At 50.5% G+C, this 27,235-nt stretch overlaps 2 protein-coding genes across 3 annotated transcripts in view; both read right to left on the reverse strand.

Annotated features, from left to right (window-relative positions):
- Positions 1–4,279, reverse strand: part of LOC143826278 (cathepsin D-like) — a 28,817-nt gene extending 24,538 nt beyond the window's left edge. The window contains exon 1 of one of the 2 annotated variants that reach the window (XM_077314995.1): positions 3,585–4,279. In XM_077314995.1, coding sequence (XP_077171110.1) covers positions 3,585–3,631 — 47 coding nt within the window. In that variant the 5' untranslated portion in view covers positions 3,632–4,279. Of the gene's footprint in view, positions 1–415; positions 954–3,584 lie in introns of those variants that run through there. The other variant, XM_077314994.1, reaches the window with a different exon arrangement.
- A 621-nt stretch (positions 4,280–4,900) lies between these two features.
- Positions 4,901–25,610, reverse strand: LOC143826766 (protein kinase C and casein kinase II substrate protein 3-like). Its single transcript, XM_077315757.1, is given in 11 exon segments — positions 4,901–6,822; positions 7,515–7,609; positions 11,649–11,662; positions 11,664–11,747; positions 12,348–12,468; positions 13,847–14,022; positions 15,116–15,277; positions 16,352–16,587; positions 18,466–18,622; positions 19,577–19,644; positions 25,098–25,610. Coding segments are annotated over 11 exon segments (1,425 nt in total). The 5' UTR covers positions 25,294–25,610; the 3' UTR covers positions 4,901–6,706.
- Positions 25,611–27,235: the final 1,625 nt, after the last annotated feature.

Below are 27,235 nucleotides of genomic sequence, written 5' to 3' on the forward strand. Positions count from 1 at the left end.
AGCAGTGTGATACTGCAGAATATGGTTGGGAAGCATGGCCGTGGACACGCCCACACCGGGCCCTTCCCCTTCCCACCCCTTGGCCATTTGGAGAGGGGAGATGGGTCAACAGGACTGTATATGTTCATATCAACTGATACATTAGTGACAATTTTTAAAAAAATATATAAAAAATTAACTCCCACCTAGTTGGGAAACCCTTCCAGGGCCATCAAGAAACCCCAGGGTCTCATGAACCCCTGGTAGAGAAAGCCTGCCCTAGAAGGTCAGTGGCTGATCTTCTAACACAGAAAGTTCACTTTTGGTATCCTCTCCCTATAGAATGCTGCAGTCTCAGCTTCTAGAGAAACCGCTCTTGACCTCTGCCCCTCTCTTGGGTCAACCTTGGGCATGCAAGGCTCTTGCACGCACTCACCGCATTCCTTGAACCCCAATTGCCAGCAGCAACACCACGATCCAGGCTCGGCCTCCCATCTTCACCAGCGGCGTCCTCCTGCAACCTCCAGCTGTCTGTTCTTCCTTCTGTCTGTCTTGGTTGCGCCCTGCAATTCAACTCAGGGGTGGACTAGATAAATATCTAGACCGGTCGGGGAAGCAGCAAGCTGCCTCACCCATTGGCCCCAGGAATGTTGATTGCCGCTCCTAATTGGCTGGGAGTCCTGGGGCTCGCCACCCCTATTTCGTACAAACCACTGAGGTTCGGGTCCTGACTGGCAGAACACGCCCAGGACATTAGTTCAACCTTCCTTGGCCCCAGATTGTAAATGAATGATGAACTTGCAGGACTTGGAATCTCATTGGCTGCTCAGCAGAAGGCACTGGATCGTGGACAGTTTAGGGATTGGGGCGATAACTGACTCTCAGGGTTCATCCCTTAATGGATTATGACATTTCAGGAACATCTTGCGTTGGAATAAGTTATTTGGAGCAAGACCTGAAGGTGTGGGCATCTGTCCCTCCCCCTGAACACCATAAAACAAACAGTGTTTGTTGTTTAGGACAACTTGCTTTCCCCTAAACCAGGGGTAGTCAAACTGCGGCCCTCCAGATGTCCATGGACTACAATTCCCATTCGCTGGCAGGGGCTCATGGGGATTGTCGTCCATGGACATCTGGAGGGCTGCAGTTTGACTACCCCTGCCCTAAACTCTCAGGTGGGTAGGAAAAGGTGTGGCCGCATAGTCCTAATTTACCCCCCACCTGATTTGACTGAGCAGTCTGCACCTTGGGAATCCCTGAGTCCTTTAGTCACCGATCTCGAAACAGGTTTTAAAACAAATCAAACTCTCCACATTCCTTCTCAATATACTGGGTTTGATCGAAATGGGATGCTGGTCAACTCTGGGTGGGGAGATTCCTAGAGAGCTGAGAGTAGAGTTTGTAGAGGAGGGGAGTTGATGTCCCCATACACTTTTCTTTTCTTAATAATGTTTATTTAGGATTTTAAGAAAAGAAAGATAGATCTCTCACCAGTTCCTAGGGGACCCTACCTGATAGCCCACGCTAGCTCGATCTGGTAAGATCTCAGAAGCATGGTTGGTCCTGACCAATATTTGGATGGGAGACCTCCAAAGAATAACAAGGTCACGACGCGGAGGCACACCACCACCTCTGGACATCTCTTCTCTTGCAAACACTATGGAGTCACCATAAGTCAGCTGGGACTGTGCTACACTTCCCATCACCACCTCCCAGGGGCGCACTTTGACCCCTCACCAAGCGATTCTAATAAAAGATTGATAAGAATTGGGGTGGGAGGGGACTGTCGGACCAGCTTGGCATGGTGAGTTACAGCAATGGCCTCTGATGTGGAGAACTGGGTTTGATTCCCCCCTCCTCCATATGCAGCCAGCTGGATGACCTTGGACGGTCACCGTTCTCCCAGAGCTCTCTCAGGCCCACCTCCCTCACAGGGTGTCTGTTGTGGGGAGAGGAAAGGAAGGTTTAAGGCTCCTTTGGGTACTGAAAGGCGGGGTACAAAAAAACAGCTCTTCTTCTTTTCCTGCCTCCTCCTAACAAACCAGCGCTAGGACAGCTGCCCTCATAGTGCTGGCTTGTTAGTCAAGGGGAGAAGAAGGCCTTGACACGGAATTGACTCCCCCCACCATGGCACCGACTCAACCGTTTGATAAACCAGGCCAACTAGGGACATGCCAGCCCCGTGGTCCCACCCCTATTTCGGCAGTCTATCTGATCTGTTTTCTCCATGCCCTGCTCCTTATCACGGAGCGTGGCCTCTCCCATCCTTTATTAAACCGAAGCCTGCCAGGGCCCTGACCTGAGAAATCAGGATCTGGGTGCGAGTTTAGGCACCATGGGCGGGAGAGCCCAGGGGCTGAAACTGCAATCTCATGTTTATGGACGAGCCCATTTATGTAACTTCAGAATAGTCGCTCTTCTTTCGTGGCGCTGAATGCATGAAACAGGATTGTGTGTGTGTGTGTCTCTCTCTCTGTATATGTTAGATGTTCATAAGGGCTCAGAGCAGGAGTGGTTTAAGGATTCGCGCGGCCTTAATAAAACACAGTTTGGATGAGAGCAGCCAGACTGGGGGCAGAGGGGACCCCCACAGTGGAAAGGAAGGGTCACTCCGTGTCTTTAAGGAGGGGAAAGGACAGAGCAGAGAGGCTATGGCCCTGATCCATGGGTGAAAAGGCATTGTGCAGGGGCTCTGGAAGCACAGGGCCTGTAGCACATGCTACATGGATAAACTGGTGCTGACCCAGGAGAACTGAAGCTAGCACTCTGGTGAGGCAAGCCACTCAAAGGGCAGCTGCTAATTATTCATGTCATCCCCTTTCTTCGTCTTACATCCTGTTACGTTTAGATCGCCGACCTTAGGGATCAATACATCTCAGGGCGAGCTCTACCTGGGGAAATGATTCCCTTTGTGGTTTGTTTCCCAGTTCTGTAAAACGGGAATAGCCACCTCTCACGTGATCATATAGAAAGAATTATCCTTGTGCATTTTATTGAGAGCCAGCATAGTGGTTTAAAACAGCAGCCTCTAACCGGGGCTTGATTCCCCACTCCTCCACATGCAGCCAGCTGGGTGACCTTGGGCCAGTACCAGTTCTCTCAGAGCTCTCTCAGCCTCACCTAACTCACAGGGTGTCTGTTGTGGGGAGAGGAATGGAAGGCAATTGTCAGCCACTTGGATAGTAAAACAAACAAACAAAAACAGCTCTTCTTTTTGCTGTTAACTGTATTTCCAGAGCAGGGCTCAAACACCCATCATTTAACTTCCTGTACAGTTGACAATTTTTATGACTCAGGGCAAATTTACCAGAACGAACCTCCCTAAATCTGCGGGGGAAACCACCATCTAAATGCCTGTTTCTTGCCACTGAGTAATAATGGTCCACTCGGGTGAACCTGTCGCAAACCCCAGTTCTCAACGCTGGAACAAAGCAGGCCTGCAAATTTATTTTTGACCAGTTCAGCAAAGTTCTTGCTGTCCCGTCGCTGGAAAGATCATTGTGAATCTATGGAAACTCGCCCAGAAATAAATCTCGCAAAGTGAAAGAACAGCCAGATTGCAACATCGGTTCGGGAAAACAAATCCAACGCTCGGAAATACTTACGTCATGCTTTTGAGATGAATTAATTGGTTTTGATAGCTGTGTTTCATCTTCTGATCTTAAGACAGATAGAACGGAGGACAGATTTGCTTCTAATCTATTTACACACGTTAAGTGTTTTCGTAGCGCTGCGATTCTTCCATGTTTACGCAACTCATGAGTGATCAGAATGGCTTTAAATGCAAATCTTGAAAGATAAACACGAGCCGATCTTTGGCTGGGATACAAAATGTTTCCCTTGACACCTGGAACAAGCCAACTTCAGTCAGAGGGCTGATAAACTATGAAGACTGGCTACTGGAGAGAATAATCCCCTCAATAGAAAAAGACGATTCATAGTTTCTGTGGGTCTGTTTTAAAGGGGGAACTGATGGGCCAATCTTCGGCTCTGCCACCAAATGAGTCTCTGGTTATTCTCTCTGAGGCATTGAAATAGGGCTGGAAATCACACTAAATTCATCTTTTTCAAACAAACAAAAAAAAATGTGTTTTCTCCTCACAGAGGGGCCAGCAGTCCTATGGCTCTTTGGAAAATGTACTTCCTGGACTTTCACTCTTTGGTTCTAAAATGCCTGCCTGCCTCAGTGAAGCTAGGTTTGTTAGGTATACTTGGGGACAGGCTGGGGCTTTCAGTTTGCATTAAATCAGGGGTAGTCAAACTGCGGCCCTCCAGTTGTCCATGGACTACAATTCCCATGAACCCCGGCCAGCAAACGCTGGCAGGGGCTCATGGGAATTGTAGTCCATGGACATCTAGAGGGCCGCAGTTTGACTACCCTATAGTTCAGGGGTAGTCAAACTGCGGCCCTCCAGATGTCCATGGACTACAATTCCCAGGAGCCCTCTGCCAGCGAATGCTGGCAGGGGGCTCCTGGGAATTGTAGTCTGTGGACATCTGGAGGGCCGCAGTTTGACTACCCCTGCTATAGTTAGTCAAATTTTTCTTGTAAAACCAACCAAGATTTATTCAAGACGCGAGCTTTCGAGTGCAAGCACTCTTCCTCAGACTATGAACTTGGAGTGCCTGCACTCAAAAACTCACGCCTTGAATAAATCTTGGTTCATCTTAAAGGTGTCACTGGACTCAGATTTTGTTATGCTACTACAGACCAACATGGCCACCCACCTGAATCTTTTCTTGTAAGGTATAGGTTACCTGGGTCTCCTTTATCATCTGTCAAACTGCCAATGGCCGAATAAACAAATCTATAACTGAACGTTGGTTGTGTGATCGCACACAACTGGTGTTTGAGGTTTCACCAGGCGAGAACGACAGTGATAAGGCCGAGAAGAAACTCAGAAACCACAAGGCACAGAAATCAGCCATCGGGTGTGTTTATTTATTGCTTTCCTACAATTTTCGGAGGATGTCAAACATCTCAGCTTCCTTCCCTTCCAAAACGTTCATTCCCATATCCTCTGTTTCCTGTGCTTCTTCGGGTGGAGTACGACAACAACTTTATTATGCATTTGCTGCAATTTTCTAGAAACCTTTCACAGAAGGAAATGGGGACACAGTTGCATCTCCCATTTTCATACCACAGATCGCTTTTCTAGCTCCTACCAGATTTTGCTGAAAGTTCTGCTCCAGAGATTCCCAACTAGGGGAGCCTTGAGGAGTTCCAGAGAGGGTCCACGGCCTTTCCCCTCCTGCCTTAACAGATTCTGCCACAAGCTGACTCAGCCACAATGGCAGCTTCTATTCCTCCTCCTCCCGAGGAGTGTGAGATCTCTTGTGGTTAACTGTGCCTGGCCTCCTGCATGGTCAAAAGGTAGAAAAAGGCTGTTCTACCCTGTCCGCCATGTGCTGCTGGTAGCTGACCATGCAAACGTCCCCCATGGATTCAAAAGCCGTGTTTTTCTTGCTTAAAAGAGTATTAGAACGACACCGTCGTTTGGCAATATTTAGCCACAGTTCAAAATCCACCAGCAGGTGCAGCGTCTGAAACCACAGGCTATGCCCCGCACATTGCCTCAGTGTGCTCGTGCGCATGTACATGTGCCTGAGATGAGCAGCATCCATCACGGCTACAGAATGTGACTCCTACAGCCCACGGGGCAGGAACTGAGCCCTGAAGAATGACCGCTCAAGCACTTTGTGCTAACAAATTCTTAAAAAGTTATCCCCCTCCCCCCCCCCCCGAAAGGCAAAAATAGGATCAAAAATAGCATTGATGTTTGTAACCGGTACCCAAACACAGCAAAACAGCCTCCCGGTCAGAAGGAACTCTGCGGCTTATGAACAGTCAGCTCCCTGCTCAGTTAATTTCCACAGGGGGGAATTTTCAGCCGGCACCTACACATTAAACGATCCACTCCCTCCTCCCTCCCACGTCTGGCCGCTCCGTCGATAAGCATCTTGTGATTTTTGTAAAACACGGCTCGGCAACTTGGAAACGACTTCCTCCGTTTTGCTTTTCAGATCCCCAAGACACAAACAAACAGCGTCTTGTGAAGTCTGACTCACGTTTCCAGAAAAGGACGGCCCGAGAGCTTGGGGGCAGGGAGTTCCCGTCTCAGCCAGTCAAATGAGAGCTTAAAGGCACCTTGGTTTATTGGCCTGTCTGCCACAGACTTACGGAGAGGGAACCTGTGGGTGTGCATGAGGTGGCCGGTGCCTGGAATAGGGAGTGACCCGGACGTGTGAGCAGAATTACTGGAGTGTGTGGAATATGCTTTGTTTGGGTCGCGAACCCGGTGACGGTTGTTCCTTTGTCTATAAATCAGAGCTATGGATGCTCTCGGCCAGGAAAAAGTCAAACGCTGCCCCCTCCCCGAATAAATTATGCAAACAGCGCATAATTAACCCTCTAGCTAGACACACAGGGAGGGGCCAGAAGCTGTGCCAAGCAACCCCCTTCTACCGGGTTCAGCTTCCGCCCCACCTGGGCTGCTGAGATTTTTCTATATCGACCTTGCAGCCTTAAGGACTAGAAACTTAAAAAAAACAAAACAAAATAAAGCGAAGGGTTCTCCGGATGCCAAACGTTGCCCTGTTTTGGGCTCGTGGGGTGTGAGATCTCAGAAGTGCAGAATACACATTGTCCTCCTAAATTGGTGCATGGGTGTGAGATTCCCCCCTCCCCCAGCCAGACCCCTGCTACTGTCCCTAAAAACCCTGCCCGTTAGCCTTGTATGGGTTCCACATAATTGGCAGGATAGAGCCCCACGTGGCCGCTGTCTGTCACTCCTTTGCACCAGCCTTGTTCGTCTTCGTCTTCCAGCTTGGTAAGAAGCTCTCCTGAGGAAAAGACAGAGAGAGAGACAGAGACAGAGACACAGAGAGAGACAGAGAGAGAGAGACAGAGACAGAGACACAGAGAGAGACAGAGAGAGAGAGACAGAGAGAGACAGACACACACACACACAGAGAGAGAGAGAGAGAGAGAGAGAGAGAGAGAGAGAGAGAGAGAGAGAGAGAGAGAGAACCATGTGTCATCACAGATAACAGGAGAAATGAAATCATAATGATGCTAAGCATTGCGTGCCTGCGGACACCATGCTTCTAGTCCTCATGGATGCCAGCGGTCACCATGCTCTAGCCCAGCCTTCTTCAACCTTTCGACCATGCAGGCACCCCTGAAATAATTTTTCAGACTCCGAGGAGCCCCGGAAGTGAGGTCAGCCAGCCACGCCCGCCACGTCCTGGAAGTGACATCACGACCCACAGTCTTCCTTTATCTCCCTCCCCCTGCCTTGACTACTGCTATGGCAGCTCTGCCTCATCTCATGTAGGCTGAAAATAATAGGAGGTGAGAAGACAGCCTAGGCTCCCCTAGACTGCACCACTTCGGAGCTCCCCTGGGCCCCCAGGAGTCCGCAGACCCCTGGTTGGGAATCCCTGCTTTAGTCCTTTGCAGGTCCCCTATAGAAGTCGGGGAAAAGTTTTGTACCTGAAGGCAAGCCTGTGGTAGGATAAAAGGTAACACTCACCTGCTTTGAAGCTTAGCTCATCGGCCTCCTGGCCGGTATAGTCATACACCGCACGGACACGCTGTCCTGACACTGAGACAGGTGCTGACTTTGCACTGTAGGGAGAGGTGGCAATGTGAGCAGGACTGTGGGTGAACCCCATCCTTTATTTCTTTATTTCTCACACTGCAAGTTCCCAGGGGGCAGGGCCCATAAGAGAGCCAATGTGGCGTAGGGGTTAAAGTGCGGCAGACTGTGATATGGAGAACCGGGTTGGATTCCCCATTCCTCCGTGCGCAGCTAGACGGGTGACCTCCGGCTAGTCACAGTCCTGTTATTCTAGCAGAGCAGTTCTCCTGGAGCTCTCTCTCGGCCCCACCTAGCTCACAGGGTGCCAATTGCGGGGGAGAGGAAGGGAAAGGTGTTTGTCACCCGCTTTGGGGCTCCTTCAGGTAGTGAAAAAGTGGGGTACAGAAACCAGCTCTTCTTTTTCTGCCAAGTCTATGTTGCAAGGCCTGTTTCCTAAGATACCCTTGGGAGGGGCTACGGCTCGGTGTGGAAGAGCCTCTGCTCGGCACGCAGAAGGGCCCTGGTTCAGTCCCCTGCATCTCTGGTTAGAAAGGACCAGACTGTGGTTGAGGAAAAGACCTGTGCATTGAGACCCTGGAGGGCGTGAGGGTCTGGCTGAGTCTAAGGCCGCTGAGCCTTCTTCAAGGTGCTTCGGTGTTGCAGCCAGGCTTGTGCAAGAGAACTTTCGATGGGATTGTGTTTCGTGCTAATTAGGGTTAAGCAGCTTTGGCAATTGGCTTCTCTGCCTCTCGGTCAGGTCATACGTTCCTGGCTGCTGATGTGAGGCCTGGCAACATGATCTGCCACAAGGGTTGGGGACTGGAAGCCGTGATGGGCATTACACGGCATACAGGGATTTTTGTTTTTTTGAAAACGTCTCCCTTGCAGTGGTTCTCTTTCAAAATAACGGCCTTCTACAACTTCCTTTTGATAGCTGGGAGCGACTTGTCGCATACGGGACCCTCTAGAGCAGGGGTGGTCAAACGGCGGCCCTCCAGATGTCCATGGACTACAATTCCCAGGAGCCCCTGCCAGCATTCGCTGGCAGGGGCTCCTGGGAATTGTAGTCCATGGACATCTGGAGGGCCGCCGTTTGACTACCCCTGCTCTAGAGTGTCTAGATCAGCCTTTCTCAATTTTTTTTACCATTGGGAAACCCCTGAAACATTCTTCAGGTTTCAAGGAGCCCCGAAAAGGCCCCATCATGCAGAAGATGTTTGGGGAGTACAGCTGTGGACACGCCCACCTGAGGCTCTTCCCCTTCCCACCCCCTTGAGGCCCATCACTGGCCATTGGGGGTGGAGGAGAAGGCTGATACGACCATGTATGGCTGTATGACCTGATAAATGTTTAACAAATTTAAAATATATATATATATATATATATATATATATATATATATATATATATATATATATATATATATATATATATATATATATATATATACAAATAAATAAATAAATAAATTTACTCCTTGGTCAAGAAAGCCTGGTCTAGAGAGTCTCCATTCTTTCAGAAGAAGAGTTGGTTCTTATATGCTGCTTTTCTCTCCCCGAAGGAGTCGCAAAGCAGCTTACAATTGCCGTCCCTTTCCTCTCCCCACAACAGACCCCCTGTGAGGTGGGTGAGGCTGAGAGAGCCCTGATGTTACTGAAGAAGAAGAGTTGGTTCTTATATGCCGCTTTTCTCTAGCCAAAGGAGGCTCAAAGTGGCTTACAGTCGCCTTCCCTTCCTCTCCCCACAACAGACACCCTGTGAGGTGGGTGAGGCTGAGAGAGCCCTGATACCACTGAAGAAGAAGAGTTGGTTCTTATATGCCGCTTTTCTCTACCCGAAGGAGTCTCAAAGCAGCTTACAATTGCCTTCCCTATCCTCTCCCCACCACCTGTGAGGTGGGTGAGGCTGAGAGAGCCCTGATATTCCTGCTTGGTCAGAACAGTTTTATTAATGTTGTGGGGAGCCCAAGGTCACCCGGCTGGCTGCATGTGGGGGAGTGGGGAATCAAACCCGGCTTGCCAGAAGTCTGCGCTCCTAACCACTACACCAAGCTGGAATAGCCACGGATACCAAAAACTACTTTCCCGGATGAATAATTCCAATGGCTGCAAAGAGTATGTGAAGTCAGCACAGAATCCTTGAGGTGACAAGCTTCCAACTCAACATGCCAAACGCATGTTGTAACTCCGATGAAGAAACAAGGGTGTCATGTGAAAACAGTAATCTCCTTGTGATGACAGTATCACCTGAACAAAAACGCTGTGTTGTCTTTATCACGCGCCCTCCTGCTCACAATCACAGCCTTTTCGAAAGGCAGCTCGCAGCCCCACCCCGTGTGCCTCGTCCCTTTCCCCATCGTAACTGAGGCAGGGCTGAAAATCTGAAAGGCGAGATTTGTTATAGGGGCAAGACAGCCTCTGAGCACGAGCAAAATTCATGCATGGCTCCCTACTCAGTACGTTTTGTCAACAAGCCTGGATAAATAGATCCAGCCCTTTTAAGGTAAAGGTAAAGGTATCCCCTGTGCAAGCACCGAGTCATGTCTGGCCCTTGGGGTGATGCCCTCTAGTGTTTTCATGGCAGACTCAATACGGGGTGGTTTGCCAGTGCCTTCCCCAGTCATTACCGTTTACCCCCCAGCAAGCAAGCTGGGTCCTCATTTTACCGACCTCGGAAGGATGGAAGGCTGAGTCAACCTTGAGCCGGCTGCTGGGATTGAACTCCCAGCCTCATGGGCAGACAGCTTCAGACCGCCTTTCAGCCGCTTACCACTCTATGCCACAAGAGGCTCTCCAGCCCTTTTAACAGAAGCTTAATGGGATGTTATTTATTGCCGTGCCATAAAAAGTTTATCCTGGCCATTTCCACACATTAAGATTCTGTTAAAGCAGTGGTTCTCAACCTGGGGGCCGGGACCCCTTTGGGGGTCGAACAACCCTTTCACAGGGGTCGTGGCAGGACAAGGAGCTTGTTCAGGGGGGGGGGGAGGGTGCCATCCACACAACAGCCTTGCGGGGTAGACCGAGAGACTGTTTGTCTGTCTGGAGCAGAGGAGAAGAGCAAGATGGGCGTGGTGGGACAAGAGGCAGAACTGAAGTGAGAAACCCTGGGGGGAAAAACAATTGATATACAATCATGAACAATGGATCTTCACGCCAGTCCCCTCCTCTGCAAGACGGACAGGAGAACCCTCCTGCCCTACCTCAAAGTGCTGATCTAAAGGCTGCTGAGATACTCCATGCGGAAGTACTCCGAATAGCCGGAATTCTAGAGGCTTTTGGAGGACAGCTGCATATATCAAGAATTACACAGCCTCCTAGTGACGGTCTGTGGTAGCACGTTCATTGACCGGCTTTCCACACCAGCAATTGAGGTTTCTCTCAAGCTATGAGGACGGTCTGGAGATGCAAAAGAATCCTCTCTTTAAATTACTTGGCTCCCAGCTGACCCCGGTTTCACAGCCTTGCGGCAAAGAAGAGTCATGGAATGGCTGAAGAATGCAGAAAGACCCGGACTCAATTTCCCCAGTATCCCAAGCAGCAAAGGGTGGCCAAGACCCTCCCTCTGCCTGGTCCTACCTGGAATCTGGCATCCCGACATTACATGCAACACCTGATCACCACAGAGACTTGCAGCCATTTGGCGGGGACAAATTCCCCATGAGAACAAACTTTGGAAGTGCTTCTAAGGTAGAACCATGGAGCTGGAAGGGATCCTAGAGGCCATCTAGTCCACCCCCTGCTCAGTGCAGGATCAGCCTAAAGCATCCAGGATAAGGATCTGTCCAGCCATTGCTTGAAGACCACCAGTACCAACGGCATGGCAGAGAAGGGGCTTCAGCCTCCCCTATGCCAGGTTGTATTCCAAGCCCTACCATGGCTCCATGAAAAGCGTTATTTGCCTCATGAAGGGGCTGCACGTGCCCTGAAGCTCTCAGAAAGCTCCCGCCGGCTCCATCCCTCCCTCCTCTCTCTCTGGTCCAATATCTGGCTGCTCAGAAAAAAGCAACCACGATAGCCAAAGCACGGCAGACTTCTCTTCCCTTACGCCCCTGCCCCTTCTTCCTTCCTCTCTAGCAGAACTCACCTGCTCTGGGAAGGGGGTGACGCTGCGCATGACGGCTTTCTCAGGCTCTTTGGTTTTCTTGATTTTCACGGTGGGCCGCTCCTGGTCAGGGTTCCAGCCCTGGAGAGGGGAAGAGAGGGGGAAACAATTCGGCTGTGGTTACAGTTTGGTCTCTGGGGTATAATTTTGGGCTTGAGGGATTCCTAATAGAATGACGTCACTCAGTACACTGGTATTACTATTCTCATTTCTCCAGGTCTTTGGGAGTTAAGTTCATGGTGTGGAAAGGGGACATCCTCTTTCGACTCCATCTGAGTAAAAACACGTGTGGTATACTAAAGGCCCCTGCACTGCCCAGATTTCCATTTCAGGACTACAGCTGCTGAGAACTGTTGATAATACAATAAGGGAATAAGGGGTATTACTGCAAGTCACTGTGTTTACTGGATAAAAAAAACACTGAAAGGTATGCTCCAGGAAGCCCCAGGGCAAACTTTGATAGCTCAGGTTTCTCGTGAGCTGGTAACTGAGAACCAATTTATTACGGAAAAGGTTTACAGGTGTACAAACTGAGCCCGTGGGGAGCAAATGGACAGGCAAATAAGCACGTGTGGAGCCTTCAGAATGAGCTGGCGCTTGCGGCTTTTGGAAGGGGCTTCTTCCACTCTGGCCATGTGCAGAATACGCCCCTCCCATCATGAAAGCAGGAAACGTTCCCACCTCAAACCGTGGCCAGTTCATGGGCATCCCGGGGCCGTGTCGGTTATGCCACCACTTGAGGTCCTCCTGGTCGTTTATGTCCTCGATCGCTTGTTGCAAGTCGGAGTAAACGGCTTGGATGCTGCATGGAAGGAGGAAAAGGAACAGGAAGGGTTGCTGGGTGGCATGCCACCACCTGCCTCTCTGTCGAGCTCAGCCATACTGGGAGAGTTCCGCAGGGCCTGCAAAAGGGAGCTCTTCCGCCAGGCAATTGGTTGAGGCCAGGCGACCAGCAACATCTACAGGGCCCCTGCTCCCTCCCTCCCTCCCTCCCTCCCAGAATTCCACCCATGCGTTCTGCTCTGGACCTCTTTGCATTGTTATACTCGGTTACCTCTGTTAAGTTTAATGTTATTTCTATGTGAAAAGCTGAGTTCCATGTACTGTTTTCTGCATTTTATGTAAACCGCCCTGAGCCTCAGAGGAGGGCGGTATATATATGAATGAATGAATGAATGAATGAATGAATGAATGAATGAATGAATGAATGAATGAATGGGAAGGAAGGAAGGAAGGAAGGAAGGAAGGAAGGAAGGAAGGAAGGAAGGAAGGAAGGAAGGAAGGAAGGAAGGAAGGAAGGAAGGAATATGGCATGTGTATATTAGAGCCAGGCATCCTACTGGCTGCCAGGCGAGATACTTCTGGAGGTGGTCTGCCATTGCTTGCTCCCGTGTTACGACTCTGGTATTCCCTGGAGGTTGGCCAACCTTTTGGCACAACCTTGCTTGGCTTGTGATATCTGATGGGAGCTGGGATATTAATGATTAGAGCTGAGTTCGTAGATTACTGATAGAATCATAGAATCCTAGAGTTGGAAGGGACCTCATGGGTCATCTAGTCCAACCCCCTGCACTATGCAGGACACTCACATCCCTTATGGTGTACAAAAAGAGATTTCACAGTCTACTTAGCAGAGTATAATAGGTTGCAAACCTTTCATCTCCCTGTCGTGGAAGGTGAATACATATATATTTACAGTCACCTGTATCCTTGCAGGTTGATACATTATAAACATTGCTTTTTAATATTTTACATGTGCCTTGATTTTAAAAGGGAGGCTCTTGTAAGACTAGCTGCGCATGAGACTCTGTAATCCGAGTCTTCTTTCTCCTAATCACAACTCTGGAACGCTCATCTTCCTCAGGGACAGGCAGAAGATGCTGCAGCCCAACCTTGGTGGGATACCAGTCAAGGCAACTCTGAAAGCCTTAGCGCTCCCTCTAATGGCCAATAGCGGTAATGCAGCCCTGGAGGACTGAGTCTTTTGATAGCGGTGGGCTGGATTCCCAGTGCTGCTCTCAAAGCTCCGACCATAATGGTAATTTGAGAGCCCCTATAAAGGAGGAAAAAACTGCATCTTGTGGGGATGGTTCAAGAGCAGAAAGCACACAAAAGAACCTGAAGACTTTGTAGGATCGTCAAGATGCCCTTCTATGTGATGTGCAGACCGGGTCTCGCACCTGGGTTCGGCCGTGACATCGAGGCGCCGGTGCAGGGCGAGGAAGGCCCCTTTGAGAAAGACGATGCGCCGCTGCTCCAAGGCCTGCCCCTGCTCGAAAACCGTCTCCATTTCCTCCATGTAGCGAGGGCTGCAGCGGTCAAGTTCCTGCAGGGATTTCTCGTATCGCTCACGGACCTGCGGGGAAGGGGGGAAGAGGCGTCAGAGGTCCCCGTCCCCTCCTCTGAAGCACAAGCCCTTTCTCTCATTGAGGAAGCCGGAGATGGAGAGAAGGCACACTGAGGGACAGCACAGGGTAGCGGGTTCAGCATCAGAGTCGGATCAGGGGACACGGGTTCGAATTCCCACGCTGCCGTGGCAGCTTGCTGGGTGACCTTGGGCCAGGCACTCTCTCTCTCAGCCTAAGCCAGGGGTAGCCAAGCTGTGGCTCTCCAGATGTTAGGTAAAGGTAAAGGTAAAGGTATCCCCTGTGCAAGCACCGAGTCATGCCTGACCCTTGGGGTGACGCCCTCTAGCGTTTTCATGGCAGACTCAACACGGGGTGGTTTGCCAGTGCCTTCCCCAGTCATGACCGTTTACCCCCCAGCAAGCTGGGTCCTCATTTTACCGACCTCGGAAGGATGGAAGGCTGAGTCAACCTTGAGCCGGCTGCTGGGATTGAACTCCCAACCTCATGGGCAAAGCTTTCAGGCGGCTGCCTTAACACTCTGTGCCACAAGAGGCTCCAGATGTTAGTGGACTACAATTCCCATGAGCCTGTGCCAACACATGCAACTGGCAGGGACTCATGGTCCTTGTAGTCCACGGACATCTGGAAAGACATAGTTTGGCCACCCCTGTGAAAAAACGGCCCATATTGCTCCAGTGGCCCAGACATATGAGAAGAAGAAGAAGAAGAAGAAGAAGAAGAAGAAGAAGAAGAAGAAGAAGAAGAAGAAGAAGAAGAAGAAGAAGAAGAAGAAGAAGAAGAAGAAGAGTTGGTTCTTATATGCTGCTTTTCCCTACCCGAAGGAGGCTCAAAGCGGCTTACATTCGCCTTCCCATTCCTCTCCCCACAACAGACACCCTGTGGGGTGGGTGAGGCTGAGAGAGCGCTGATATCACTGCTCAGTCAGAACAGTTTTATCAGTGCCATGGCGAGCCCAAGGTCACCCAGCTGGTTGCATGTGGGGGAGCGCAGAATCAAACCCGGCATGCCAGATTAGAAGTCTGCACTCCTAACCACGACACCAAACTTGCAGAAAGGGGAGGTGGGGGTGGAAGTACCCACCTTGTTGGCCTCCTGGCTGCAGCGCTGATGTTCTTCTCTCAGGGCCCGCTGCCGATCTGGGGGCACTTCAGGCCCCCCTGAGGCCTGGACTCCGCTCTCCCGCAGCGCTGCAATATGTTCCTTGCGACAGGCCTTGTGGTACAAAGATTTGGCTTTCTCGACCTAGAGGTGGATGCAGGAAAGGGATGGGCAGAATAAAAGCGGCCAGGGGGCCCAGTAGCAAATGCCTCACTGTTTATCATTTCTCTACCAGAGGACGTCTGTATAGCCCAGTCACCACACCCCTTATGCCTAAGATTGCCAGACACTCACACACACACACGGTCAGGTCGGGGGTCTCTCGCTTTCAGGCTGCACCTCTCCCCTTCCCAAATTAACCCCCCAAAGGGAAGAATGCTGGGAATTAACTCAACATCCCTATGTTACCCAGAAGTGACAGGCACATCAGGAACATTGTGTGGTGACGTTCTGTATTTTGGGCAAAACTCTATGGTAGAAGCCAATTTGGCCATAGAGTTTTTGCCCAAAACCCAGAACAAGCCTCTCAACATCTCCAACATACCTATATCACTTCTGGGTCACACAGGCATGTTGTATTCATTTCCGGTGTCCCTCCCTGCTCTTGGTAAGTGCACCCCCCATCCCCCACCTGCCAACCCTACTTAAGCCCTGTGGCAGGAGTCCCCAACACACTGCCTGTGAGTGCCACGTCACCCACGGATCCCTTCCCTGGCGCTCTCCAAGTGTTTTTCAAAAGAGGGCAGGATTGGAGGGAGGGACTTTTGCCCACCAAGGCTTCTGATTAGCCTTTGGAGATTTGATTGGCTGTGTAGATTTTTTTTTTTTTTAATGTTGCTGTGGCAGCCATTTTGTGGCTGGCTCCAAGGCCTGCGGTAGCCATTTTATGACAGCCATTTTGTGGCTGCACTCACACCGCGCCGTATGCTTCCAACAGTGCCCGCAGTCCGAAAAAGATCCAGAGAAAAGGATACTTGTAACGAGGGATGCATGACAGCTCTGCCACGAGAGCAGGCAGGGCTGAGCAGCCACAGACAGCCACGTTCTGTTGCTCTTTCTCAAACTAGTGACGGAGCAGAATCACAGCCGGGCAGAAATATGAAGCGACGGGGCGGGGGGTGGGGGGGCAACGATGCCCACCTTCCTTTCTGGAGAGACCCTGTCTCCCATGGCTCAGCCTCCCTGCTCCCCCTGTCTGGTCTTGGGAGCCCCTCCTACCTTCTTCAGTTTCTTGGTCCAGGGTTTCTGTGCCTTCTGGAAGCCGCTTTCCAGCTCGCAGGCCTCCTTGAAGCCCCCAAACAGCTTGCGGTGGTAGGAATCGTGCTGCCAGGCCCGGATGCGCGCTGCGTCCTCTGAGACCAAAGCCCTTTGCATCTCCATGTGGAGCCGGCTCAGCCGCTCAGAGGCTCCCAAAAACGCCTGCCAGGCTCGGAGCAAGGAACCGTACAATGGACCTGGGATTGGGGGGAAGGAGGAGATACGAAAAGGGATCGCTAAGGTCTTCAGAGCTCATATTTGGGCGTGGACACAGCTCTGCTTCCCAACCATATTCGGCACGATCGCGCCACTTTTGGGGATTCTCAGAGCCTGAAGAAAGTTTCAGGGGGTTTTCCACGGTAAAAAAGTTGAGAAAGGCTGGCTTATAGAGTGACCTATTTTTTTTTGCTCTGCGTACAAAGAGAAGCAGGACTATACAGGCCCCTATCAGGCTCTGTGATTCCAAGCCAAAAGCATCTGGGAAATATGTGGCTGCTTCACTGATCCCTATCAGGGATAATCCCTGGCTCTGGGACAAAGGGCGAAGGAACTGCTAAATAAAGAACAGGAAAACAGAACGTAAATCGGGGTATGAAAAGGAACATTTTTCTGGCTGAGCATTCTCACATAGTTTTGGACGCTGAAATAATACAGGTCAAGTCTCGGGACTGTAGAGCAATCTCTTTAAACCATATTTCATCATTGCATTTCTCTCCCACCCTTCCTCCGAGGAGCTCGGAACAGCATACATGGCTCTTCCTGACTCCATTTTAGCTGCATAACAGCCCTGGAAGGTAAGCGAGGCTGAGTCATCCAGAGGGGGATTTGAACGTGTCTCTCCCCCCCACCCCAAATGTACAGCTTTAAGTTCAACGGTGAAGAAACGGAAATTGTTGAAGGTTTTCTAGGCCTTGGCCAACCAGAAGGGGGACTACAACCAAGAAATCAGGAGGAGATTTGAAGCTAGGAAGGAGCTAGAAAAGATCCTTAAGTGCAAGGATATTGTCAAAACCATGATTTATGCTTTTTGTCATCTAACTTGGTTTCCGTCGCTAGCAAGCCTGTGCTAGTTATGTATACATGCATCTCTGTAGCCTTTTGATTTTTCGCCTCGTCACCTTGCCTTGGATTCTGGTTACTATTTGGGGCAGGTTTGAATATAGTGAGCCTATGCTGCCTGTCTCCCACCGTGCTCTGCCTGGGCCTGCAATCTTTCCCAGGGACCTTGGGCCCTGGCAGAGGTGCCGGTCAAGAGACTGTCCGTTTTGTCAACAAGGAGTCTTCATGCCCAAACCTTTTGGCACTGGGAGGGGCTGCAGGCAAGGGGTAGATAAGGGCCAGTTTAATTAGGATCTTCAATCTTAGCAAGGATCCCTTGACGATAAGTTCATTATTCCTTCAATAAAGAGGTTTCCCCAAATGAAGTCCGCTTGTTGGGAGTAATCAACGGAACCTCACGGATATGGTGTTGGTGACCAAGAGCAAGATAATTCATACTATAGCAGGCCTGGCCAAACTGCGGCTCCAGATATCCATGGACTACGAGCTGGTGTGAGGCTGGACAATGAAGAAATCGGACAGGATGAAAGTTGACTCATTTGAAATGTGATGTTGGAGGATAGCTTCATGGGTGCCATGGATTGCAGAAGACATATAAGTAGGTTCTGGATCAAACCAAGCCTGAACTCTCCCTGGATACTTAAATACCTAAACTGAGGAAATTGTTCTTTGACCACATTATGAAAAGCTAAGCCCCAATGGAACACCAGGAAAAGTGGAAGGCAGCGGGAAAAAAAGAAGACCCAGCACAAGATGGATTGACTCATTTAAGCAAGGGCGGCCAAACTGTGGCTCTCCAGATGTCCATGGGCTACAATTCCCATGAGCCTCTGCCAGCACCTCCTGGTAGGGGTTCATGGGAATTGTAGTCCATGGACATCTGGAGAGCCATAGTTTGGCCATCCCTGCAAGAGAAGCCTGGAGGTCCCTTCCAACTCTATGATTCTATGAATGCAGAATAAATGACACAGCTCAGATGTTAAAACAGGCTCTGGAAAACGGGTGTGGCCACTCACTTGCGTCCACCAGGGGCCGCCACTTGCGAGTCCACTCCTCCATCTGCAACGCGTAACTGCGCTCGATCTTCGCCCTGTCCTGGAAACACGCGACAATCTGGTCGCAAGCGCGGTAGCCATCGTCCAGCCGTTTCACGGTGCTCTGATAGTGGCTGGGCTGAAGGAGAATTGGAACAAGGGGAAGGAACAGACAGGGAGCCGTTTCAGCAGCGGTACGGAAGCCGGTGACGTCAGCATTGTCCAAAGAATCACAGAATCACGGACCCCCAAGAGTGGCGAATTAGCCGTCCGTCCCTTCTTCCCTTCCCACCTTGACTTCCACCAATCTAGGGTCTAGCCCTGAAGACCAAAAGAGGGCAGAAGGCAGCGCAGCCTTTTCCAGCCTTTTGACTACGGAGGTACCCCTGAAATATTTTTCAGGCTTCAAGGCAACAGGAAGTGATGTCAGCCAGCCATGCCGCCCTGCCACACTTCCCGGAATTGAGCCTCCCTTTTTCCACCCCCGTTCAGGCCCATTGGCCAATTTATCAGGCCTCTTGTGGCGCAAGGTGGTAAGGCAGCAGACATGCAGTTGGATCCCAGCAGCCGGCTCAAGGTCGACTCAGCCTTCCATCCTTCCGAGGTTGGTAAAATGAGTACCCAGATTGCTGGGGGGTAAACGGTAATGACTGGGGAAGGCACTGGCAAACCACCCCGTATTGAGTCTGCCATGAGAACGCTGGAGGGCGTCACCCCAAGGGTCAGACATGACTCGGTGCTTGCACAGGGGATACCTTTACCTTTACCTATGGCTATATATGGTCGTGTCGATCCCCACCTTCCCAAAATGGCCAATGATGGGCCAAGTGGGAATGGGAGGGGCCCCAGGTGGGCGTGTCCACAGCTCTGCTTCCCAACCATATTCTGCAGGATCGCGCCACTTCCTGGGGTTTCTCAAAGCCCGAAGAGAATGTTTAAAGAATTTCTCAATGATAAAAAAGCTGAGAGAGGCTGCTCCGGGATTCTGCATGGAACCTCTCTTGTGTCATCCAACCTGCATTGTCTGCCCAAAGGATTTGTGCCTAACAGAAACACCACCACCTACCCGCTGTCCACCCTTTCATCTACTCACCATCCAAAAGCTGTTGGTGGTCGGCTCGTCTGCAGCCACTTCACTGTATATAACTGACATGGTATCACCTGCAGAGGGTCACACATGTCAGGTAAGGCTGGCCACATGGAGGTCATTGAAAGAAGAGATTGTCTCACACTCCCCGGTTACTCAGTGAGAAATTCCCCAGGCGTCCAGCAGCTGAACACTGGGGACCATTGCAGATCAGAGAAATGGTGATATGAAGGCAAAACATCTTTCTCCACAGGCACCACGGGGCCAAACTATATGATATGCTTAACCCCAATTTGGGTTGACCTCGCTCACTGTCTCCTCAGCCAAACAGCGGCTTCTTCCTCAAACGCCATGGGGCCAGTTCAGATCAAGACAACGGTACCAGGGGAGGGTTGGGGACTTCTGCTTACACCCACCCACACAATTTTCTTGAACCCAATGGCTCCAGGTGGGCCCGTTCACCCCACTGCAGGGCTGTAAGTTACTGAGGCAAAAAAATGACCCTCAGACCATGTTGCCTCAAGAAAATAGCATGAGAGGGAGGCAGAGGCCTCTCTTCCCCCTGGGGCTGTGGACCCGATCCAAATGGGGCCCTGGCGTGTTTGGAGAAGAAAGTTTCTCGCCTCTGTCGTGAGGCTGTGGGGAAAGCAAGTCTGCTCAGGAGAACCTCGACCCAACTCTTGGCCAAACATACGGAGCCGTTTGCCATTACGGACACGATCGAAGCTGTGGTACCACGTGAAGAGAGGAGAACCCTGCAGCATGTGTATGACTGCTACACAGGAACCAAACCTGTCCTTTCTGTCCCGGGTGAATTGTCCTGGCCCAATTTGCACCTGGCTTTCTCAGGTCCCTGCCCAGTCCTCTAGCTGCTGCACCACAGTGGCACAGCAAGGAAAGAGAGACGAGGTCCCCAAATGCCTCTTAGGACAAAAGAATGCGTTCCACAAAGGTTAAGGGGAAAGGAATTGAGAGCAAGACAAGATGCAGCAGGGGGAGGCTCTGTGGAGTATCTTCTGCTGTGTCAACTTATTTCGCTCAACCCCTGCGGAGCCTGAATGTAAAATTGACCAAAAAAAGCTGCTTCGGGAATGCGGAATACCAACGGCAGAAGAAAAGAAAGCTAAAAAGCTGAATTCAGGCATACCAGAATCATCTTTTTTTTTAAACATGCAAATAATTTAAAGGGGAAGCCAATCCCCACACCCATCCACTGTGCAAAAATGCAAAGTACAGAATACCAGGCCACAGGAGGCTACCCAGCTAGCTCAACTGGCTATTGCAATCCACCCCCACCCCTCTGCAGTTCTCCGATGCCCCTCTTTCTCTGGATCTGGGAGGCCGGCCGGCTGCTGGGTTTCCCTCCGTCTCATCCCTCCCTTGGCTCAACTCTCCCACCCCGTTCCCAACCAGCCTGCCAAGGGGACTTGGACGGCCTCGTTTGGGAAAAGAGGGAGGCTTGGGCAGACCTTTTGCCTTCAGCACCGGGTGGAAAAGCCATCGGGAAGGGGGGCGGGAGGCTGCCGCTGAGCAAGGCGACATGTGTTTGCAGTTAGCGGGGACCGCAGGCTGCAGCAGAAATAGCAGCTGGCAGAGAAAGGCCGCGCGGCAGCTGCATTGTCCTGGGCATGCATTTTTGCGGGGAGGCCCAGCCCCACGCCCTGGTCCTCACTGCAAGAGGAAATCTGGCCGCAGAAGGCTCGGGAGCAACCACTGCCCTGTCGGTGGTCGGCTCTCAAATGGAGGCTTGAAAATTAGTATTACTGGGGACTCATTCCACACACGTTGAATAATGCACTTCCAATGCGCTTTTGTAGTGAGGTTTTTCCTGTAGGAAATTAGGGATGCCAGCCTCCAGGTGCAACCTGGGGTCTCCTGGTTCATCTCCAGACTAGAAAGACCAGTTCCCCTGGAGGAAATGGCCACTTTGGAGGGTGGGCTCCATAGCATGATATTCCTGCCCTAAATCCCACCCAATCCTGACTCCACCCCTAAAGCCCCCAGGTATTTCCCAACCCGGAACTGGTAGGAACTGTTTTTGTTATTCCCAAAGGACTGGTTTTGTTAATCAAGCACGGAACTGTCCAATCTTCGTGATCATGCTGCATTTTTTGTTGTGATGCTGTTTACTCATTTACAACTCATTTCCTCTCTCGTGACATCCATACTCCTACGATTCCTGTTCCGTTGTCTAAGGAAGTGTGCCTGCACATGAAAGCTCACACCTTGAATACAACTTTGTTGGTCTTAAGGTGCCAGTGGACTCAGATTCCTCCAGGCAACAGAGATCAGTTCTCCTAGAGAAAATGGACACTTAAAAGGTGTACTGAATGGCGTTATACCCCATTGAAGTCCCTAACCTTTGCCCCCCCCCAACGTCCGTCCTCTTCAGGCTCCACCCGCAAAGCCTCCAGGATTTTCCCAACCCAGAGATGGCAACAGAAGGAGAAGGAGAAGGAGAAGGAGAAGGAGAAGGAGAAGGAGAAGGAGAAGGAGAAGGAGAAGGAGATGTGGAGGGGAATGGACGCTGACAAGACCCTTGTCACAAGTAAGATGAAACATACAAAACCGGAGGACTAAGAATTGACTTGTGCAAGGACTAGAAATTCGAAAAGGTAGAAACTGGCTTGCTGAAACGCTTTAAGCCATGCATGCTACCCTTAATACCAACCTTTTTTTAAAAAAATTAATGAAGCCTTGATCAGTTCTGTGAGCTGCTAGGTAAGTTTTAAAATTATTGAGGGGTGGCTCAGGAATGCTGCGGAAAGAGGCAAATCTGTCTGGAATTATTAATTTTTAATTCAGAGTGGAATATGCACATTTCAACCGCTGCTTAACGTTCGAAATATGGACATTAAAAAACTAAGATCTGGCATTTTTGAAATATTAAATATTTAAGAACCTTAAAAAATACAAAGCCCTAGAGTGCACAATCCAAGCACTGTTAAGTGTACGGAAATCCAATTTATTTCAGTTAAGCAGGAGAGAAATTCACATTAAACTCAGACCTCAGCGTTATTCAGTTTGGATCTTTCCATAAATGTCTGCCAAAACGAGAATATTCAAAGTTAACTTGCCCAATTCAAAACTACTTCTAAAGGACTCCTCAATGCAGCCCAATTAATCGATTGGGGCTCTTACAAAAAGTAAATGATGCGGATATCGGTTTTAGTTTGTCAAAGCAAATTCAAATAACAAGGTTTAGCTTTCCACTTAAAAAAAAAAAACCCGAAGGCAATATTATAACCATTCTTTATTTTAGCCCAATTCCATGCAGTGTAACATAGCGTTGGGTCTGGCCAGGTTTCTCACAGGGTGTCTGTTGTGGGGAGAGGAAAGGGAGACTCCTTCGAATAGAGAAAAGTGGCATATAAGAACCAACTCCTCCTCCTCCCCCTCTTATTCTGCTCATTACCCCTCCCACTGCCCATGCTCAGTCACCTATTTATTTATCTTATGGCATGCGCATCATGTAGCCAGGAGTTCTTAAGACTTGGAGATGCTTTGCCATTGGCTGTCCCCAGGTCACAACCTTGGTTTCCCTTGGAGCTCTCCCATCCAAGTGCTAGCCAGGGCTGACCCTGCTGAGATTCCGAGATCTGACCGGATCGGTCTCGCCTGCACCATCTGCACCCCCTTTCCTCCACAGCACTGGTCAGCATGCACAGCTCGGATTGCTGCTGGCGTTGCCCCAAGGAGCACCCTTCTGCGCCCTGCCCCCATGCCCTTCTCCAAGGATGCTGGGCAGTTCAGACAATGGGTGCAAACAGTTGGCAGGGAAGGCACGTGGGTGGGCATCAGTGGCAAAGCGCCTGGGCCCTGGAAGCTGCCTTGCTTTGGGATACGCTGGCGCCAGGCCTGGCCACCGGGGAGAAAAGTGGAAGTCCAATGAAGCCAACAAATAAAATAATACTTGGGATCGTGTCCTAGATGCACTGAAGATTCCACAAGTTTAAACACTCTTGTTCAAGGGGGGGAAACATTATTGCTGACATCCTGAATGCCATACCCAGGCCCCTTTGTCCAAGGAAAGGTTTGTGTGTGTGTGTGTGTGTGGGGGAGGTATGGGTGTGTACATTTGTGTGTGTGTATACACACAGCCTTTCTTCTCCCTTCTGCTTGGCCTCGGCTCCACTGTGTTCCCCTCCTCAGCTCTAGGATTCATCCCTGTGTTTTAATCCCATTTTGGCTCCGGCTGGTTTTTCCACAAGCTGAAAAGCTGGAAAAAATATCGAGAAGGGGGAAAGGCAGGCCCAGCTGTGGTTGGCGGGAGTGCATCTGGGCCGGGGAGGATGGCTCGGGGTGTGTTCCAAGGAAACTAGCTCCCCTCTGCTTTCCTAACCTGGCTTCGAAGTGCTTTGGGTTTCCATCCAGGAAAAGGGAAGAATGGGAAAGATGAGAAAGAGGAGAGGAGGGGGGGGGGAATGCCAAATCTTGGCCAACTTCATTCCTAAACTGGGGGGGGGGGGTAGTTTCTAAGGACTGCCATCTCAGAACGGCACAACATTCCTAATTTAGAATATTTCCATACATAACCAGTTTCCTTCATTTCATTCCGAAACCCGAAACTAGCAAGGACGTGACATCGGGAAGGCCTGTGACACTTTTGACGTTTCTGACCCGATAGAGCCGAAATTAGCCCGTCCCTCGCTGAACAGCTTCCAAATACAAGTTGCTAGACATCTTCAAGACGGCAGGATTCCTGAACCACCTAACCTTTCCCTGTAAAAACCTCTATCCAGGGCCTCTAAGGTGGTAGCCCCCCAAATCCAGGCAGATGCCTTAAACCAAATGACCAGCATTCCACACCTTAGAGCCCCGCATACAGCACACCTCGTATTCTACGACCATCCCCCAAAATTGCACTGAAACAATATGCAATCTGACCACGCGCCATTTGTGTGCTCCAGAGAAGGGGCGAACGCAACAGGACCCCCTCCGAACAGCTCCAGCCTCCAAATTAAGAGCAAGCTCTCAAGTATTTTCTCATCTGCCACATCACAGCTACCACATCTGAAATCCGCAATTCAGCAGACGCCGTGCTCAGCAGCTGACGCGTCCCCACGAACTTGGGGCTCCCTGCGATCCTTCGGGCCACAACCCCACTGAAAATCTGGATCTTTTAACCCAAAAGCTGTGATTTCCCTCCAATTTTCCTACCCTTTTCAAATTATCTTTGTTACCCCCCACCCACCCCAAATTATGTGTCCTCCAAAACAGACCCAAATGTGGGTTGTTGCTTTTTTTTTTTTTTTGCCAGAATGGCAGGGTCCGTTCCTGGAGAAGCAATATTATATGCCTTTCTTACATGCAGCGTGTGAACCCCTAACCCCCAATGTCAGCCCAGTCCTGCCCATCCTATAACCCTACACCCCTTCTCCTCACATTCTCCATGTCCCCATTTCCATCCAATTTTAATGCACTTCCTGCATTTTCTGGACACCCCCTCCCCTATATTCCCCCCCCCCCTTTTTTTTCCCCTCAGCAAATGCAAAACTCCTCCCTTCTGGGAATAAGGGAAACTTACCCTCGGAAGGGGCCCCCATCCTGCCTCTTCCTGCCCCCCAAGCAACAGATGGTGGCAGCTTGCAGCCGGGCGCGTGGGATGGTGAAGGGGGACAGGAGCAAAACTTGGGGGCAGGTGCCAGTGGGGGGGACGTAGCTGTGCAGCTCTCCCTCTGCTGCTGTCTCTCTTGCTTCCCCGCTGCAGGCTGGTTCTCCATCCGAGCCTGCCCCACTCATAATTCAGAGCGCCTCCCTCCCTCGCAGGAACTCCATCCCGCTAAATTGACTATTTATTCGCCCATCTCCCTTTAACCGTGTAACCGAATCCCTGCTCTCTTGGCCTTTTGTTTTGGGTTCTTCCTCTGCTCGTCCCCCAAACAGAGCTATTTCACTTGGTCATCTCTTTTTACGAGTCACCAGCAGTTTTTAACTTCTCTCCCCAGTGCCCTCAAAGCACTGATTCTTTTCCCCTCTTCCGATAAGATTTGCCGTCTGTCTTTCGAGGAACGGCCAGCTCTCCTGCATATACCATGAAATAAGAGAATTCTGTCTGCGCGTATGATAACGTCAATACAATAAACTGCCTGGCTCCATTCCTTAATGCAGATCCTCCTTCTTCTTGTTGTGGGAATTCTCTCTCTCTCCCCCCCCCCCTCATGCTTCAAATCTGCAAGGTCCAATATCCAGTAATAGGGTACGTCATGAGTGCCAAGAAAATTATGAGGCGTTCTCAGAGCCCCACAGAATTCTTTCTCGATGTAGCTGCCACATGGCTGTTCTCTAGCTTTCGTCCCAAGGTGGAGTAGCCGGGATCACTGAAAAGATCTTAAGAGTTTGCACCCATACAAGTTGCATTTCCACCCACCCCTTTTTGTTTCCTTTTGCCCCCCAATATTTTTCTTTGCCCTGCATTTTCAAAACAGCATGCATCCTCCCTCCCCCCCCCCCCAATCCATTAAGATTGCATGGAGAAATCTTTATACCTTTAGAACGCCGTCTTTATCTTATAGTTCTTCTCAAAAAAAAATACTGGGGGTGAGGAGAATAAGATCGCAACAGCGTCCTTTTTAACTGGCAGGAAAAACTGGCTCGAAGAATTAGTGGTTAGCCCGGTGAGGAGGAATTTGAACCCAGCACCCTGTCCCGCTTGCTCGGGTTTTCTTTCCATAATGCACTGCTGGCACAAGCATCTGTGAGTCTCTCTCCCTTCTCACGTCTCTCTCTCTCTTGCTCCACACTGCCCTGTCCCTCATTCTTCACAGGCCCCTTCCCCGCACGCTTCTCCCTCGCACCCGCACCCCGTTCCCTTGCAACCCGTTTCACTCACCCTTTCCCCCTTTCTCCTTCCCTCCGGCCTTTTCTTTCATGCCGCTGCTTTCAATCCAGAAGACCCCCCCAAGGCCGAGGAAAAGGTTGCTGAAATTCCTAGCTGGGAAATGTCAAACTTCAGAAGGGAAAGGCGGTGGAGGAGGGTGTGATATTCATCCTCCAGTTAACCCTTTGCCGCTGAAGACATCGCCCCAGTCATCTCAGGCCCACCCCACCCCGGGACGAGAAGACACTGCTGGGGAGACGCTCCCAGCGCTGTCTTCACACCAGTCCCCCCAGCAGGCAAGAAGGTTGTTTCCTACGTGCTGTCCCAGCAACATTCCTGGCCAGTCCACACCCTGACAGCTGCCACAGCTGCCCCCCTGGACCTTTTCCAAAATTTGGGAGGGAGTGTGGTTCTTCTATCGCAGGGAAGCGTCATATACAGGCCGGCAGGCAGCCTGTTTCAAATATTTTACTAACATGGTGATGGGCGGCAGGGTGAGGCTGTCTCACCAATAGATTTTTCTCTCTGTTCAGGACCCCAGAAGTTTACTGCAGCTATTTGGGCGACACCCTCAGAGGTGAAAGGGAATCTCACGCTCTATCCAGCATACCGAGGAGAGGAATCTAAAAAACAAACAAGCCAGGACGTTCTGTGGCGTTTTAAAAGCTAAACCAGTTATTAAGACGTGTGTGTGTTTCTGTGCCGGCATTCAGAAATTTTGTGCTGTGCGTACACACGATTGTTTGTTTGTTTGTGTGCATGCGGTTTTATTTCGTTGTTGGTTTTTTTTTGCAAGAACTGCAGAAGGAAGATGGGGACATTTGGAGCATTTCCTGGAAGGTTTT

Source organism: Paroedura picta, chromosome 16 (genome assembly GCF_049243985.1).
Source record: "Paroedura picta isolate Pp20150507F chromosome 16, Ppicta_v3.0, whole genome shotgun sequence".
NCBI lineage: Eukaryota > Metazoa > Chordata > Lepidosauria > Squamata > Gekkonidae > Paroedura > Paroedura picta.